General features: G+C 44.5%; 1 protein-coding gene across 1 annotated transcript in view; it reads left to right on the top strand.

The window, feature by feature from the left end:
* The window catches only part of LOC144507749 (5'-3' DNA helicase ZGRF1-like), an 85,529-nt gene that overhangs the window by 53,034 nt on the left and 14,025 nt on the right, over positions 1-18,470 (top strand). The window contains 3 exon segments of the mRNA XM_078235057.1: positions 3,227-3,304; positions 12,550-12,691; positions 14,156-14,283. Of these exon segments, the coding sequence (XP_078091183.1) occupies positions 3,227-3,304; positions 12,550-12,691; positions 14,156-14,283 (348 nt within the window).

Here is an 18,470-nt window from a genome sequence, read left to right as displayed (position 1 = left end):
ACAAAGCATGCACTGTCTAATCACAGAAAGCTTATTTATTGAGCCCATGTGCTTCATGCAACTTTCCTGTTAATCTGAGGATATTTCAGGAGCTAAATAACTCATTTGACTAACATCCATCTAATTATTCTGTTACTCTGACCATCAACCACCTGTACTACAACAAAGTTCACAATTAGTTCCTTTAGGCTGAAATACAATTCATTCAGTCTCCACATCTAAAGCCAACAGAATGTGTATTTGTATATAAGTTGTAAAGTAACCATAGTCCCAGATGATCATAGGCTGCTGTCCCCTTCAAATCACCACCCTATGACGGGAATTGAACCCACATTGTTGGTGTTTCTTTGAAACACAAACCAACCGTCCAGCCAACTGAGCTAACTGGCCCTTGTGTTTACCTATAAACTAGGTCTGATGAGGCAAAATCTGATGGATTAGAAAAAAATGGCAATAATTTGCGTTTAGTTTCAGGTCTGCTTTGTGAGTTCAATGGATTAAATAAATCCACCTATAGACACAAAGTTGGAAACCTTTTACCACTTGGGGGCCCATCACTGCTGTTTGTCCAGAAACCTTGTGTGGAATATTCTTAAGTTGATGTAGTGGGTTTGGTGACGTGGGCCAAGAAATTTGCAAGAAATGTCATTGAGTTGGGATCCTGATGTGATTTTGTCAGCTCTCCCTGCGCCATCCCATTCTGGCCTCTTCAAGAGAGGGTGGAGTGTGCAGTGGGAAATCCCCATAACTGGGATTGAAAGAACTCAAGGTAATTAGGAACAAATTTGTTCAAGGATTCCCTCTATCCCAACAATGCATGAATTCCATGCTGTCTCTGCAACCTAGCAGTTTGGAGAAGACAAATGCAGAGCAGGTGGAACTTCCTCATTGAAACCGATGAGCTGTGAAGCCTTCGATCAGTCACACTGAAGAACTTTAGCCATGGCCAGGTGCACGGCTGCTGTTCAAAGCCCAGCATCTTTCAGAGATTGCTATCACTGCTTGACAAATAATTGTCAACTGCTTGGAAAGCAATTCACCTGTCTAGTACTTGATCCATCTTCAGCTACAGTTCCCTGCTCCCAACCTTCACCTTAACATGGTAGCAACTTATACAACTTCCAGCTCTGCTGAGCATCAAGGGCAGGTGGATAAGCACTGCCAGTTGTGACAGCAGCAGTAGGAGCAACAGCTTCAGCAACTACCTTTTCCTCAGCCAGATGTCCCTCCACAGGCTAGAGGGCTGGACCCTGAGATCCAACTAGAAGGAGGTGACACCCCAACGCAGGGTCTACACACAGAGGATCAGCTGTCTTAAAATGTTTGAGCATCTATGCCCATGAAGCTCAGGATCTGATGGCAGGTCATTGCTGAGATCTGCATCTTCATGAAAGGAGACTTCCCACCCAGCGGATGAAGTAGATAAGTATTACCCTTAAAGTTTAAGTTTAAAGTTTATTTATTAGTGTCACAAGTACGTTTACATTAACACTGCAATGAAGTTACTGTGAAAATCCCCTAGTCGCCACACTCTGGCGCTTGTTTGGGTACACTGAGGGAGAATTTAGAATGGCCAATGCACCTAACCAGCATGTCTTTCGGACTGTGGGAGGAAACTGGAGTACCCGGAGGAAACCCACGCAGACATGGCGAGAACATGCAGACTCCGTACAGACATTGACCCAAGCTGGGAATCGAGCCCAGGTCCCTGGCGCTGTGAGGCAGCAGTGCTAACCACTGTGCCACCGTGCTGCTTGGCCAACAAGCTGCCTGTCATTGGAAGCCTAAAATTCCCCTGCCTTGCCCAGCCCTCATCTCTGCCTCTTGTCAAGTTGTGTATGCTGTCTTCTCTTGCAAAAAGGGAAAACAGGCAATGCAAGGTCATAAGAGCTTGTGAGCAGAGCAGGGGAGGACACCATTTGTGCAGGGTGACTGTGAGGTACGGGTGCAAAGTGGGCAATAGGCTAATGGTAAGTGAATGTATTGGCTGACCAGAAGGGGAATTGAGATGCCTGAAAAGAGTGAATGGGGCTGGAAGGTGTGGACCTGAGGCTTTGCTGTGCATGAGAATTTTGGACAAATCAGAGAATGGGTTTGACACCTGTAGGTTATATGCGACCCACTGTCTTCCCCTTCTGAGGTCCTGGATCCACCTGATGTGTGGTCTCCAGGTTGGAGAGAACACAATCCACTGTTGACTTCTTCCGACACTTATGTAACATTACATTCTGCATTCTCTCATTTCCTTCTCTATGAACGGTATGCTTTGTCTGTATAGCACGCAAAAAACAATACTTTTCACTGTACATATGACAATAATCAAATCAAATCACTTCCATCTATACCTGTTTGATTGGAGGGGATATGCTCTTTTTCCTGTCCTTGGGAGAGGTTGGTTCATTGTAGCCTCTCAGCTTCCTTTAGCTGTATCTGCCTTCCCTGATCTCCTCACTATTTATGTGGTTGCTGTGACCTAAAAAGATCCAAGTTCTGCTGAGTTTTTCTGAAGCAAACCGTGGTCCCGTTAAACAGAAATTGTTCCCCTGACTGAATGGCAATGTCATCCGCCCACTCTCCCTAATCGGACGCCAATCCCAGAGGTGGACGCTTAATTGGTTGTCTCCCAAAAAAGCAACTGGAAGTCTCGATTGTTCTAGTCACTAGCTCCATAGCATTGTATTATTGGTACCTCCTTTTCAGCGGGAATTCAGAAGAATCCCACGTTTTCCTGATGAAGTGTGTCTGCTCTTAGTGTATATGGATTCTTTGAGCAATTCTTTGCTCTCACATTCTTAAACATAGGATCTCAGGATCGACTCATTTTTTTCAGTTACTGTCATTACCACTGGCAGTTTAAAGCTTTATGTTGTACTTGGTAATTGCTTTAGTGTGACTTGTGGTTAAGAGACTTCTTTACTGCTGATGTTTTTCTGTGCAAGAATACAGGAAAACCTACTTGCAGGTGGGAAACAGATACACGATTCCAAACACTTGTACGTACAAAGGTGCAATTTTGTTTTTTGTCCCTAATATTTGTGCAGTTTGTTTGCATAGTCATTAAAAATTACTGGCAGGGATGGAGTTTTCCATTCCGTTCAATGACAGTGTGCTAATCCCTTCAAAAGAGTTTGCAGAAACTATGTACAAAACCAGCTTTATTGCTGATTTAATGAACTATATTTGCTCTATGTCAAAAAATAAGTTGTGGTTTGTTTCTTTTGATTAGGCTTCTGGAACTCGGATTCGATCGATTTATCAGAGTTGGAAGCATTCGGAAGATTGCCAAACCTATTTTACCATACAGGCAAGCACAACTTCAATACCTATTTTTGACTTGAATGAAGCTGTATTACAGTAGAATCCTTATGCTATGGATCTGGAATAGATTACAGGACCACAAGTTAATATCAATTCTAACCACCAGTAACATTTGACTTCTGGTAATAATCTGAATGAACGTTACAATAAATAATGTATCTGCCCTGATGAGTGCAAATTGAAAAACTTCGACAGTATGTTCTCCTCATCTGCGTCGTTCTCCCCGTGTCTGCGTGGGTTTCCTCCGGGTGCTCCGGTTTCCTCCCACAGTCCAAAGATGTGCGGGTTAGGTTGATTGGCCATGCTAAATTGCCCCATAGTGTCTCGGGATGCGTAAATTAGAGGGATTAGTGGGGTTACAGGGATGGGGCCTGGGTGAGATTGTTATCAGTGCAGACTCGATGGGCCGAATGGCCTTCTGTTGTCTCTTTATTTTAGCAATGCTTGAGTTCTGTACTACCAAGTGATTATCAATCAATAAACGCATAGCATGTTGGATAACTCCCAGCTTTCGTATCTGATATTGGCCGGGAAATTCCTTGGAAGTTGCACCCACTTTGCCAGCGATACTTCACCCGAGGTGTGGTGCAAATTCTATTGACATGTTATGGCTGTACTCCCAATGAAGTAATGTCCGGGAAGTGGGAGCAGCTCCAAGAATTTTCCGGTCTTATGGTTTTCAGTCTTGTAGATAATTTTGAATTTGAGCAGGTAATTGAAATACTCAATTTAAATCTTACTCTGTTTATGAAAACTCTACTTCCGCTTTCCCCTCTCCCCTTCACCCGTTTTACCAGTACCTGTGACATCCTCCATCATTTCCAGTTAGGAAATTGGGTGGTGGAAATGGGTTGTTTTGACAGGCATAAAATCAAGCTAATTATATTGATTTCTTAGAGAATGAGATTGAATTGATTCTGGAAAACAGGATGAATTATTTTGATACATTAGGAGGAGTTTCAACTCTCCATGTTCAGTGGGAAAGAGGTGAAAGAGTAATTTAAAAGGAACAGTTTCATTTCTCTCTTGGTGCTTGCCCATTCCCCATTTTAATGTGATTGTCTTAGGTGCTGGATCGGAATTCTGCTTGACTCCAGAGAGAACTTCTAAAATAAATGAAAATCGGGGTCCCGTGACATACATTGTAGCCCAAAGAATCAAATCTTTCAGTCAAAATTTCAGACTCCTCCATCACCTTTGCACGACACACACACCAGAGGTGATGTCACTCTGAGGACACTGTCTGGTTGTGTCAGTCCCATGGTATTAATTGGGATAGATTCAGGACAGATCTGGCAGCTCAAAATAAAAGCAAATTACTGCGGATGCTGGAATCTGAAACCAAAAGAGAAAATGCTGGAAAATCTCAGCAGGTCTGGCAGCATCTGTAAGGAGAGAAAAGAGCTGACGTTTCGAGTCCAGACGATCCTTTGTCAAAGCCGACGCTTTGTCTGGACTCGAAACGTCAGCTCTTTTCTCTCCTTACAGATACTGCCAGACCTGCTGAGATTTTCCAGCATTTTCTTTTCTGACAGCTCAAAATTGGGCATCCCTGAAGCAATCTTAAGCCATAGTAGCATCAGAATTGCATTCCATCAAACTCTGTAACCTCATGACCTGATGTATTCCTCACTCTACCATTACCATCAAAGCCAGGGGATCAACCTGATTCAATGAGCAGTATTAAAAGCACGTGTTGGAGCAGCACCCAACATATATTAAAACGAGATGCCAACCTGTTGAAGCTACAACACACAGTTGTATGCATACTAAATGTATGCCATAGACAGAACAAAGTGATCATACAACTAACAGATCAAGTTAAAGCTCTGTAGTTCTGTCACATCCAGTTGTAAATGGTAGTGGGCAATTAAACAATGAATGAGTGGAGGAGGATCCACAGATATCCTTATCTCATTGATGGGGGAGTCCAGTACATGAATGCAAAGACAAGACATCTTTTGCATCTTCAGCCAGAAGGGCTGAATGGATAATCCATCTCCACCTCCTCCAGATTCCCACCATCATGGAAGCCAGGCTTCAGCCAATTTGATCCACTTCACATATCAAATCTGGCAGAGTGTGGTGGATACTGCAAAGACTAAGGCCCTGTCAACATCTTCGCTATGGTGCTGAAGACTTCTGTTCCTGAATTAGCTGCATTTCTAGCCAAGCCATTTAAGTCCAGTCACATGCTGGCATCTCCCTGAAAAAAGGGGGAAAATGTCCAAATATGTTCGGTACACTAAAAAAGAGGATAAACTCAGTCTGGCCAAGGATTACCACATCACCTACTTTCAATCAGCAAAGTGGTGTTGTCAAATGTGCTCTGAAGTGGTACTTACTCATCAATAAACTGCTCACTGATGCTCAGTTGGATTCTGCCAGGACCACTCAGCACCAGATCTCATTATAGCTTCGATTCAAACATGGAAGAAAGTGCTGAATTCCAGAGGTGAAGTGAGAGTGACTGACTTTGACATCAGGCAGTATTTGTTCAAGTGTGGCATCAGGGAGCCCTGATAAAATTCCAATCAATGGGAATTAGGAGAAAACTCTGCGTTGGTTGGAGTCATACCCAGCACAAAGCAAAATGCATACGTTTGTTGGAGGACAATCATCTCAGCCTCAAGTTATCCCTGCAGGAGTTCCTTAGCATCATACCCTGGATCTAATCATAGAAACATAGAAAATAGATGCTGGAGTAGGCCACTCGGCCTTTCGAGCCTGCATCACCATTCAATATGATCATGGTTGATCATGCACTTCCAGTATCCCACTCCCACTTTCTCTCAATACGCCTTGATCCCTTTAGCTACAAAGGCCATGTCCAGCTCCCTCTTGAAAATATCCAACAAACTGGCTCCAACAGCTTTCTGTGGTCGAGAATCCCACAGGTTCACAACTCTCCAAGTGAAGAAGTTCTTCCTCATCTCAGTCCTGAATGGCTTACCCCTTATTTTTAGACTCTGACCCCTAGTTCTGCACTTCCCCAACATCGGGAACATTCTTCCTGCATCTAACCTGTCCAGTCCCGTCAGGATTTTATTTGTTTTTATGAGATCCCCTCTCATTCTTCTAAATTCCAGTGAATACAAGTCCAGTCAATTCAGTCTCTCTTCATATGTCAGTTCTGTCATTTCAGGAATCAGTCTGGTGAATCTTTGCTGAACTCCCTCAAAAGCAAGAATGTCCTTCCTCAGACTAAGAGACCAAAACTGCACACAATACTCAAGGTGCAGCCTGCCCAAGGCTATGTATAACTGCAGCAAGACATTCTTACACCTATACTCAAATTCTCTTGCTATGAAGGCCAGCATGCCATTAGCTTTTCTCACTGCCTGGTTTACCTGCATGCTAACCTTCAGCGACTGTTCCACCATGACACTGAGGTCACGTTGCACTTCCCTGTTCCCTAAACTGCCACCATTCAGATAATAATCTTCCTTCCTGTTTCGCCACCAAAGTGGATAACTTCACCTTTATCCACATTATATTGCATTTGCTAAGTATTTGTCCACTCAGCCAGCTTGTCCAGGGTCACCCTCAGCCTCTTAGCATCCTCCTCACAGCACACTGCCACCCAGTTTAGTGCCATCTGCAAATTTGGAGATATTGCATTCAATTCCTTCATCCAAATCGTTAATGTATATTGTGAATAGCTGGGGTTCCAGCACTGAACCCTGCAGTACCCCACTAGTCACTGCCTGCCACTCTGAAAAGGACCTGTTTATTCCCACTCTCTGCTACCTGACTGCCAACCAGTTCTCTGTCCACATCAATACATTACCCCCAATACCATGAGTTTTAATTTTGCTCACTAATTCCTTGTCTGGGACCTTGTCAAAAGCCAGATGCACAAAAGGCTTCAGCTGTTTCATCAATGACCATTCCTCCATTGTAAGGTTAGAAATTGGGAGGTTTGCTGAGGATTGTACAGTTCCCAACTGCTCACATAATGTGTCAGTCCGTGCCCACATGCAGCAAGATTCAGGCTTTGGCTTGTAAGTGGTAAGTAATGTTTACATTGCACAAATGTCAAGTAATAACTATCTCCACAAGAGAGAATCTAACTACCTCCCCATGGCATTTAACTGCGCTACCATCACCAAATCCTCTATCATCAACATCCTGCAATCGTATCACGTGAGCTATCACTACTACAAATTTACTTTGCTGCACTTATTCGACCCACCTTCTTGGGGAGGAGGCAGCTGAAGGAACAAGTGGGGAATGCAACTCTACTAGAAAGGCTGACAGCGGCACTCATGTCCATGGAATAAGTTTTGCTGTCCAGAATAAGATCGTGGATGCCCTACTGGAACACCCCAGTTGTGTAAATGAAAGATTAATGACACTTCCCCTCCAGCTCAGCTGTCATTTGCACTTATTACCCAACCCTTGATTCTGAAGGTTTTCAGGAAAAGTTCTATTCTGACCTTGATGAAGTTTTCACTGCCTTCCCAAAAGAAGAAAAGATCACCCCTCTGGGGGATTTTATGCCAGGGTTTGCCATGACTCCAATATCTGGAGTGGAACCACTGGGGAAAATGGGATGGGAAAAGCCAGTGTAATTGGTGGTGCTCCTGCTGACAAAAGTGTTCTCAGCATAGCCTCGTTATAATAAACACCCTCTTCCACCAGAAGGACAAAAACAACAGCAAATGCAGGCATCCTAGGTCAAAGCTTTGGCACCTCCTGGATTGTGCCATTGTTCACATCAAAGATCTAAGTGATGTCACGCAATCCATGCAGGGGACTGATGCTGACTGAACTGAGAATAGGGTTGTTCAATCGGTGATGAACAGCAAGGCTCAGAGTCCAAGAGGAAGAAAATCAAAGCAACCTAACTGAAGGGAGAAATTTAAGTGCAGTTTACAACCAATCTGGTAAATCGTCACATATCCAACCAGAACAATGGAATCAAATAAGATCAGCTGTCCTGGACTCCTGTGTCCAGACCATTGGATTTGACAAAAATGATGCTGCAATATATGACCTAGAACAGAAACGAACAGCGTTCATTGTCTGTCAGAACAGCCCAAGGTCGGAAGTCAAGTAGGCAGCGTTCCAACAGTTCAGGGCTGAAGCCCAAAGGCAAATCTGGAAGATTAAGGACATGTGGTGGAATAGAAAGCCCAAGTGATCCACCAATATCATGAAAATATGACTGCAACTGTCTTGAGCGGGAGATCTGAAATAGCTGCCTTCGAAATCTGGACCCAGGTCAAGCAAGGCTGTGATTATACTATTTGCAATTTGCCTAAAGTGGATATTCACTTCATCAAAGATCAAATGTCTTTTGGTGTCTGTATTAAATACAGCCTTGATGGTCAATGCTTCAGCCTCAGTTTCCTCCCTACCAAAACCACCACAGACATACATGACTGGCAGTTCACCACTCTGCACCAGATTTGTAAGCTACTCTTGACTTTTCAATTCAGCACGGAAGAAACACGGTCTATCCTTGAATATTGTCAGGACAAAACTCACACCTGCTCAGCCAAATATTCCACCTCCCATATATGTTGAAAGAGACATTCTGGAATATGTTGAGCCCATACCTTGACAACCACCTCTCTCAAAAGACCACGACTGACAAAGAGATCCAACACCAGCTCAATGGTGTCAGCTTTAGCCTTCTATACACGATGGCAGTGAGTGTTTGACAACAAAGACCTCTGCAAATCAACAAAATGCCGAGGAAACAGAGCAATTGTCATCACCACACTCCTGTACTGTAGACCTGAACTGTATAACAATGACATGTAAGAGTGCTAGAGACTTCATCAGGAATGTCTCCACTGCATCCTCCAGATTGAATGGGAGGACCATTGAACAAACACTAATGTAATTCTTGAAGTCAACACCACAAACATTCAGGCAAAACTGCTGCAAAATCAAATTCCGTGAACTGGGCACCATGTCCTGATGGCCACAAAACATCTCCCTGCCAGGTCCTGTTTTCTCAAGCTTCAAGCTCTGAAGCTCTCATTAAATCCCAACAACATTGACATTATTGACTGAATGGAGCTTGCTACCAATCATTCAAATGATGGACAACTTGTCCATCAAGCTGCATCATGCTTTGATTTACAACATCTTAATGATAAGGCAGAATGGTTGCAGAGAAGGAAAGAAAAGGAAGCAATTCCTGCACTCTGGATGCCACAATCTTGTGGGACATCCTAGCCCATACGCCCAAAGAACTATTGGTTGAGAATCAACCTGTTCAATCACTTGACAACCCATGATGGAAACCAATGATCCCGTGTAGACATCATCCTTGAATCGAGGGAGAGCCAATGACGATCACCATCATGGGGACAGGGCTTATGACATATGGTCACTGTTGACCAAAATTTAACTGGACTGGCTAATAAATAACGTGGCTGCAAGGGCAGATCAGAAGTTGAGTAATCTGCAGTGAATGGCTCACCACCTGACTTCCCAGTTATTTCACCATGCATAAAGCACAAGTCAAGAGTGTGAAGGAATACTCTCTACTTGCCTGGATGAGTGCAGCTCCAACAAAAGCAAAGAACTTTCTCCAGGACAATACAACATGCTTGATCATCCACCACATTAAACAATCACTCCTTCCATGTCTGGCACACCATAGCTGCAGTGTGTGCCGTCTACAAGATGCACTACAGCTATTGCCAAGGCTTTTGTTATAGCACCTTCCAAACCCACAAACCCTACCACCTGGCAGACGGGCAGCAGGCACATGAGAACACCACCACCTGCAAATTACACATCATCATGACGTGGAACTACATCACTGTTTGGTTATTATAGGTCAAAATCTTCGAATAGCCTCCTTAACAGCATTGTGGAAATAATATACCCACAAACCGCAGCAGTTCAAAGAGGGAGCTCACCATCTCCTTCTCAAGAACAATTAAGCCATAGTGCAGCAATAATGCTGTCTTTGCAGGTCGTCTGCGAGTCAATAAAAAAACTCTTTCTTTCCCCTCACCACCCAACCCGCAACCTCAGGTCCTGTCTTTGTGGCAGAGATCAATTACAGGGGGTTGGCAAAACAAACAGTGGCAACATGAGGAAAACCTTTTTAAGCAGTGAACGGTTAGGATCTGGAAAGCACTGCCTGAGAGTGTGATGGAGGTAGATTCAATTCAAGCCTTCAAAAAATAATTGAATAATTATCTAGACAGAGAAAAGAATTGCAGGCCGTGGGGAAAAGCTGGGGTAATAAAACTAGTTGTATTACTATCGCAGAGAGCTCTAGCATAGACGTGACTGATCAAGTGACCTCCTTCTGTGCTGTAACCGTTCCCATGTATGATTCTATAATATGTAACACTCATGATTACACTAGACAATCGAGTCTCAGGGCAGTGTCTCTTTTCTGCTCAAGAGTACTGGAAAACTTTCATCAGCAATGTCTGAAACATTTCTGCTAATTTAGCAAGTGATTTGACAAATATTTACAGAATCACAGAATACCACAATGCAGAAGAGGCCCTTCGGCCCATCGAGTCTGCATCGACGCATGAAAGGCCCTGACCTGCCCACCTAATCCCACTTGCCAGCATTTGACCCACAACCTTGAATGTTATGGCGTGCCAAGTGCTCATCCAGGACCTTTTTAAAGGATGTGAGGCATCCCGCCTCCACCACCCTCCCAGGCAGCGCATTCCAGACAGTCACCACCCTCTGGGTAAAAACGTTTTGCCTCAAATCCCCCTAAATCTCCCACTCCTCACTTTTAACTTGTGTCGTAACGCTTGTAACTGACCCTTCGAGAATCACAGAATACTGTAGACTTTAGAAGATTTTTCTTTAAATGATCATTTAGTTTGCATTCTGTTTTGTAGCATGCATTTTTGATGATTGAGAATTGTTAGGGATTGCTCACATGTTCTTGTCAGTAACATGCTACAGCCAATTCAGCTACAATTGGGCTTTACGAGTAGATACACTTTCCATTTTCATTCCCGGTGGGCCCTATTTTACCATTTTGATTCTAAGTGCTGGGCGGACTTGAAACTGGGAGTGTTTCAAATCCGACTTTTCGACCCGTTCTGAGGCGCCTCCATACGCACTCTGCCTGAAAAAATATCAGCAATTCCGAATTGCGCTGCAGAAGCCTGTGGACGGGGCTTCTCGTGCCAGAAATCCTGCAGCTCCGATCGGCGCCTCCAATTGCGCATGTACAGAAAAGAAATGGTAGAATGAGGCCCCCTGCCACATGGCTCCCGGGGTGGATAATGCCTCCCCCTGACCCCCACAGACATTGCCCCACCCCCACAACATTGCTGACCCCCTTATCCCCCCCACCCCCTTATCCCCCCATCCCCTCCCGGACCGATCGCAGGTCTCACCTCCCCCAATCTCAGGCAGAGTGGCAGCGGACCCCCCCCTTTCCCCTCATTGAGCTCAGGCAGAGTGGCAGCGGACCCCCCCCTTCCCCCTCACTGATTCCCCCCTCAATGATCTGAAGTAGAATGCCGTTGGATGCTCGGCACTTACCTCCTCTCTAACTGGAACACTCGAATCCGAACTTTTGTAGAGCATGTCTGTTTCACGCCGATTCTGGATGGGTGAACGCGGTGGTAAAGGGGGAAGTGCCAGTAAGATTTAGGGCGGCACGGTAGCGCAGTGGTTAGCACTGCTGCTTCACAGCTCCAGGGTCCTGGGTTCGATTCCTGGCCCGGGTCACTGTCTGTGTGGAGTTTGCACATTCTCCTCGTGTCTGCGTGGGTTTCCTCCGGGTGCTCCGGTTTCCTCCCACAGTCCAAAGATGTGCGGGTTAGGTTGATTGGCCAGGTTAAAAATTGCCCCTTAGAATCCTAAAATGCGTAGGTTAGAGGGATTAGCGGGTAAATATGTGGGGTAGGGCCTGGGTGGGATTGTGGTCGGTGCAGACTCGATGGGCCGAATGGCCTCCTTCTGCACTGTAGGGTTTCAATGGTTTCTAAGATTGGGCGTGCAGCCCATTAAGTCAATTTAAGTGCATGCAAATGGCCATTTTCAGGCCTTGGTAAAGGTGGAACCAGCACGGAGGTGGGCACGGATTGCGTTACCCGCCTCTTGCCCGACTTTTCCAAGGTTTCGCGCCCAAAAACGGGAGCAACTTGATGGTAACATCAGGCCCGGTGTGTGTGTGGACTGACTCATCTCTGTTCAGTTAAGGTCAGTATTGGGGAGTTTTTGCTATTGTGGGTTTTGTTGTACGGAGATGTTAATTATTTATATATGTTTTAGTTTACATGCAGGTAGTGACAGTGAAGAACTGCGAGAGCTGCAGGCACTCCTGAAAGAAGATCTGACACTTGTGGAAAAGATGCATGTGAGAAAGAGTATTGAGCAACACAAATTAGGCAGGAACAGAACTGTGCTCAAGGAGGTGAGAGTTATGTTACCGCACATAACATGGATTGAAATTAACTCCTTCCGGCAGAACAGGCCTGTAAATGTAAAGCACAAAGTTTGTTTGCTGACCTCGCACTCAAAATAAGCTTGCTCTGTAATCTGGTTTTGTGGATTATTCTTGCTGATTAACTGCATTACGACATTTTCACAAAATACCAAATTTGCATGCAAAGATCCTTTGAAATAGACTGTCAGTGGAAGTGGGGAAATTATATACATAACATCTCATAATGTCTCAGCCTGGTTGGGTCAGATGGAGTGCAGGAGTCAGATTGAATGGGGGTCAGGTCACGTTGGGTCGGGGGATCAGGTTGGGCCGGGGGACAGGGATGGGGATTATTGTGGGAGGGAGTGCTTGGTGGGGGGCAGTTCCCTGTGTGGTCAGGAGTGTGCGGAGTGTCCTGTGCAGGGATTAATCTGTGTATTTAAAATAGTTATGCTGAAGTTAGAAGTGGTTTTATTTCTTCTATCTTTTCATAGTAACTATTAGCGTAACACATGCATAGCTATCCGAGGTTAGTAATTTAAATCGCTTTGTTCCAGGGCAGTACAATTATCCAAGGGAAGTTAGCGCTTGGACAGTTGTGGTGCAAATGCTTACCTGGGAACCTCCGAGAGGTATTCCCCAGCTCATCTTTGGGGTAACCCCAAAATTTGATGGTTGTAAGGCAGGAAGTTATGGGCCTGTGTATTCTACAATAGAAGATTTGACAGCTGAGTCCAAACCTGCTCTAACCCTACATCCACACGCATATATTCATTTTCATTCCATACATTCACAAGTTAGGTGCATTGACCATGCTAAATTCTCCCTCGGTGTACCCGAACAGGTGCTGGACTGTGGCGAATAGGGGATTTTCACAGTAAACTTAAACTTTCCAGGATGGGCAATTGGAAAATGATCAGAAACAACAATCCTCGCTAGTTTCTTTAGTCCTGATGCAGAGGATTCAGATGAGGTCTTCAATAGAGCAGCATGTAGGAGAAGGTTGATGAACACAGACAATGAATTGCTTGGTATATTGAGAAGCCTGCCATTGTGATCAATGTCAAGGAGCATGGAGCAGCCCAGTACCAACTTGATACAGAGCTTTGCACAGAGCTTGGACTCCACTATCTCCAGATTGCACATGGTGTCAAACTCTGTTACCAGTTGACGAACTCAGGTTCCGAGAAAGAATTGTATTGGACTTGAAACATTAACTTTGTTTCTGCCTCTGCAGATGCTGCCAGACCTGCTGAGTTTTTTCCAGCACTTTATGTATTTATTACATTGTGATGCCTGCAGTAATGGGGAATGGTTAGTGCTATTCCCCTGGCTGCCTGGTTTGCAAGGGAATGGTGATATTGCAGAGGACTGTATAATTTATTTGAGTGGCCCATGCAGAGAAATCCATACAAAGAATCCTGTGTTTGTTTCTCTTTCTGTCTTGTGTAGGTGCGAGTGGTAGGAGCCACTTGTGCTGCCTGTCCTTTCCAGTGTATGAACAACCTGAGCTTCCCATTGGTGTTACTGGATGAATGCAGTCAAATTACAGAACCAGTTTCTCTTCTTCCTATTGCAAGGTATTACTGATTTATAGCTAGCTCATTATTTTGTGCATAAATTCACTCTTCACAAATCCAAGTGCTGCTGTCTGTCTGACAACCAAGTGTTAATTCGCAGAGACCAATGCGAGGTAGCACATAAAACAAAAGGATGAAATACCCCTTGCCTCAGATGCGTGTTTTGTTATATAGTAGTTCGCAGATGTTCCTATTTTTGTGGATCCAAAATGGAGGACTTGATAGAAAAACATAATTTGAAAATAATTGAGCACCTTACTTCCTGGAGGGGGAACCTAGAGTGGATTTAGTTGATGTGTGGTTCATTAACCTTCACAAAATGAAGGCAGATAAATTATCCCATTGCGCGTTATTTTCTGTGCCACAAACGTACAACTTAAGAGGTGCAGAAAGAGGCCATTCGGCCCATCGAATCTGCACCGACAACAATCCCACCTAGGCCATATTCCCATAACCCCACATATTTACCCCGCTAATCCCTCTAACCTACACATCCCAGGACACTAAGGGGCAATTTAGCCTGGCCAATGTACCCAACTTGCACATCTTTGGACTGGGATGAAACCGGAGCACTTGGAGGAAACCCAAGCAGACACGGGGAGAATGTGCAGACTCCGCACAGACAGTGACCCAAGCCAGGAGTCAAACCCAGGTCCCTGGAGCTGTGAGGCAGCAGTGCTAACCACTGTGCCAACGTGCTGCCCTGTCTTATCCTGGTCTGTGCTCGGTCTTGTTGTCATGTTGGTCTGGACTTGTTGTCATTGGGCTAGGGAAGAGAAAAGAGAAAATCACTCAGGGTATTCAATAAACCCTGTTGGAAAGTGGGGGGGGTGGAGGAAATCAGCATGTGTATGCACATGCATGCGTGTTCTGAGGACAAGATTATGCTGGCTTATGAAATTCACAGTAATCAAACTGTTTCTCAACTTTAAACTACAACAACTGCTTGCAGACATACAGCACCTTGAACACTGTAAAACAACAACACCAATTTGCATTTATATTGCACCTTTTAATGTGCTAAAATGTCCCAAGGCACATTATAGGAGCAAGGTTGAGAATTTTAAAATTGAGGGAGCCAGTGTACACTCCCCTGGAGTGTATGTGAACTGGACTTTATGTGTGTGTTAGGGCATCAGCAGCAGAATCTGAATGACCTTAAGTTTACGGAGCATAAAGCACGGGACACTGACCAGTAGGGCAGTAAATGTAAGAGTCAATAGCATCAGGTATGATGAATCAAGCCTATCTGATGGTGTTGATGAGTTGGAAGGTCATCTCGGGGCCAAATGCAACACCAAGATTGCGAAGATTAGTAGCCAGTGAGAGAGCGATGGGGCTGAATTATTTGGGGTGCTTTGGCCCTTGCTCTCCCCCCCGATGGGGGTTGGGGGTGAAGGGGAGAATGACTGGCCTGCAATAAGCAAGAGGTGGGATTTCCATCGCTCAGTAACAGGAAGTCCCACTTCAGAGAGTTGCTGAGACCAGAAGCTCCACAAGTAGGAGCTGTGGCCATTGCTGGTATTGCACTCGTGAGATGAGATGAGATGCAATGGATTGGAACTTTGTAAGTATTTGGGAATTGGCAAGGGAGGTGGGGTTTAAAATTTGAGAGGCATTGTGGGAGCCGAGCCTGGCGGGAGGTGAGGGGGGAGTGAGGCTACACCAGGGAGACCTGGCTACTTGACACAAACCTCTCCCAAGGCCAGTGTAACCCAAACGCCAGTGGGATGAGGCATTAGTGTGCATTAGTTGTCCACTTAATGGCCTCAAGTGGTGCGTGAGTGAGGGAGCCATGCCCACCACTGGTGCAATTACAGTGCGGGCAGAGGCAGGGAGATAAGTGGTGGGCAGGCCACCTGCTGGATTTAATAGTCACTTGCCTTCAAACCCACCAGCGGAAGACCATTAAATCCAACCGATGGTGGAAGTGGTAAGAGAGCAGAGTTTATGGCAAGATCCACAGAGAATGGTATCTGGTTTGCCAATTATTAATTGAAGGAAGTTGCTGTTCATCCTGTACTGCTTATTAGACAAGCAGTCTGACAATTTAGAGACATTGGAGGAGTCAAGAGAGGTGGAAGCGACGTAGAGCTAGGCATTGTTTGAGTACTTGCGGAAACGGACGCTGTATTTTCAGATGCTGTTACTAAGGGGCAGCATTTAGATGAGAAATGGGAGAGAACCATTGCAAGGTCCTTGGCGGGGACACCAGAGGTACGGTGTCAGAGTGGGAAGAGAAATAATTGCAGATGATTCTCTGGCTGTGACTGAATAGATAGGAATGAAACCAGGCAAGAGCACTCCTACCTAGTTAGACATTGCTGCAGTGGCATTGGAGCAGAACCTCATGGTCAGTCATGTCAAAAGCTGCTTGTCAGAGCATGACCACTGTTGGTAAGTGAACACAGGGTTGATGCGTACACATAAAGGAAGACCAGGGACCAGCCGAGAGAGATAACAGAGAGACCCTAGTAATAGTGGCTGAGAGGAGGGAACACAAATGAAACGATAAACATAGCAAGAAGGATGTTTTACCTCCATCTGAGAAAACGTTTAGGTCTGGGAAAATTGAACAAGCTGATTTTCCAGATTCCATGGAAAACCTATAACATTGGTAATGATTCTTTCCAGGTGGAGAACGTATTACTGATTTTCCATTCCATTCATGCAATATAAATGCACATATAAGTCTTAAAACATTCAGTGTGTTACAAAGAAGCAGCATGATTGGGAGATTCTGATGACCTCAAAAATTCCCTAAGTGAAGCTTGAGAAGTTTATAAAATAATGTGAATTGTAAGATAGTGTTACGAGATTTCAGACATGATGAGTACGGATAGCAGTCATTAACATTTGAACCTTTGTGATATACAATCCTTAGTGCAGATTAAAATTCTCCTCTATTTTCATGATACAAAAATTAGGGGGTTGGACAATTCTGAAAGTTTATTGGAGTTATCCAGCATTGTTCCCAAATATGTATCCCGATTGTCCAGCAATGATTACAAAACATTTTAGCCCCAAGTGCACACGACTTATAACTAATGCAGTCACTTCTCAGCAACAAATTATACTGATCTGTTTATTTACCAGGTGAGGGAATGTTCTCCAATCTTGTTGGCAAGTTGGTGATTAAACTGTCCTGTAGTAGCAACTGAATTATAGAAATTTATAGCACAGAAGGAGGCTATTCGGTTTCTTGTGCCAACGGAAAAAGAACCACTCAGCCTAATCCTACTTTTCAGCTCTTGGTCTGTGGTTACAGCACTTCAGATGCCTATCAGCGTTTTTTTTAATGTTTTAAAAGTTTCTCCCTCTTCCACCTTTTCACACAGTGAGTTCCAGACTCCCACCGTCTTCTGGGTGAAAAAATTATTCTTTAACTCTGCTCTAATTCTTTTACCAGTTACTTTAAATCTATGTCTTCTGGTTTTTGACATTTCTGCCTATGGGAATAGTTCTTTTCTATTCACTGTGCCTAGGCCCCTCTGCCAACTAGATCTCCCCCCAGCCTCCTCTGTTCCAAAGAAAACAATGCCAGGCTATTCAATCTTTCCTCATAGCTAAACTTCTCCATTCTGACAAAATTCTTGTTGATCTCCTTGATACCCTCTCTAATGCAATCACACAATGTGGTGACTAGAACTGTATGAAGTATTCCAGCTGTGGCCCAACTAATGTCTGTACATAAGCTCCAGCAAAACCTCCCTACTCTTGTCTTGGCTAATAAAGGAAAGTATCCTCTATGCTTCATAACTACTTTATCTACTTGTTCTTCTACCTTCATGGATCTGTGGACATGAACTCTGTCACGCTGTCCCTCTATAGTTCTCAGTGTCCTACCATTAAATGTGTATTCTTTTCCTTCTCTACACTGCCCATTACTTCTCACTTCCCAGGATTTAGCTCCATTTGCCACTTTCCCGCCCACCTGATCAGTCCGTTAGTATCTTCTTGCAGTCTGCATTTTTTTTCCTCACTCTCAACCACATGGCCAATTTTTGTATCATCGGCAAACTTCTTAATCATGCCCCTACATTTAAGTCTAATATATGTGAGGATGTAGTACTGAGCCCTGCAAAACCCTACTGCAAGCAAACATTCAATCACAAAGCAGCTGTCAACCATTATCCTTTATTTCCTGTCACTAAGCTAATTATGGATGCAACTTGCCACTTTCCCTT

This window comes from Mustelus asterias, chromosome 1 (genome assembly GCF_964213995.1).
Source record: "Mustelus asterias chromosome 1, sMusAst1.hap1.1, whole genome shotgun sequence".
NCBI lineage: Eukaryota > Metazoa > Chordata > Chondrichthyes > Carcharhiniformes > Triakidae > Mustelus > Mustelus asterias.
This window is presented reverse-complemented; position numbering and strand designations above follow the sequence as displayed.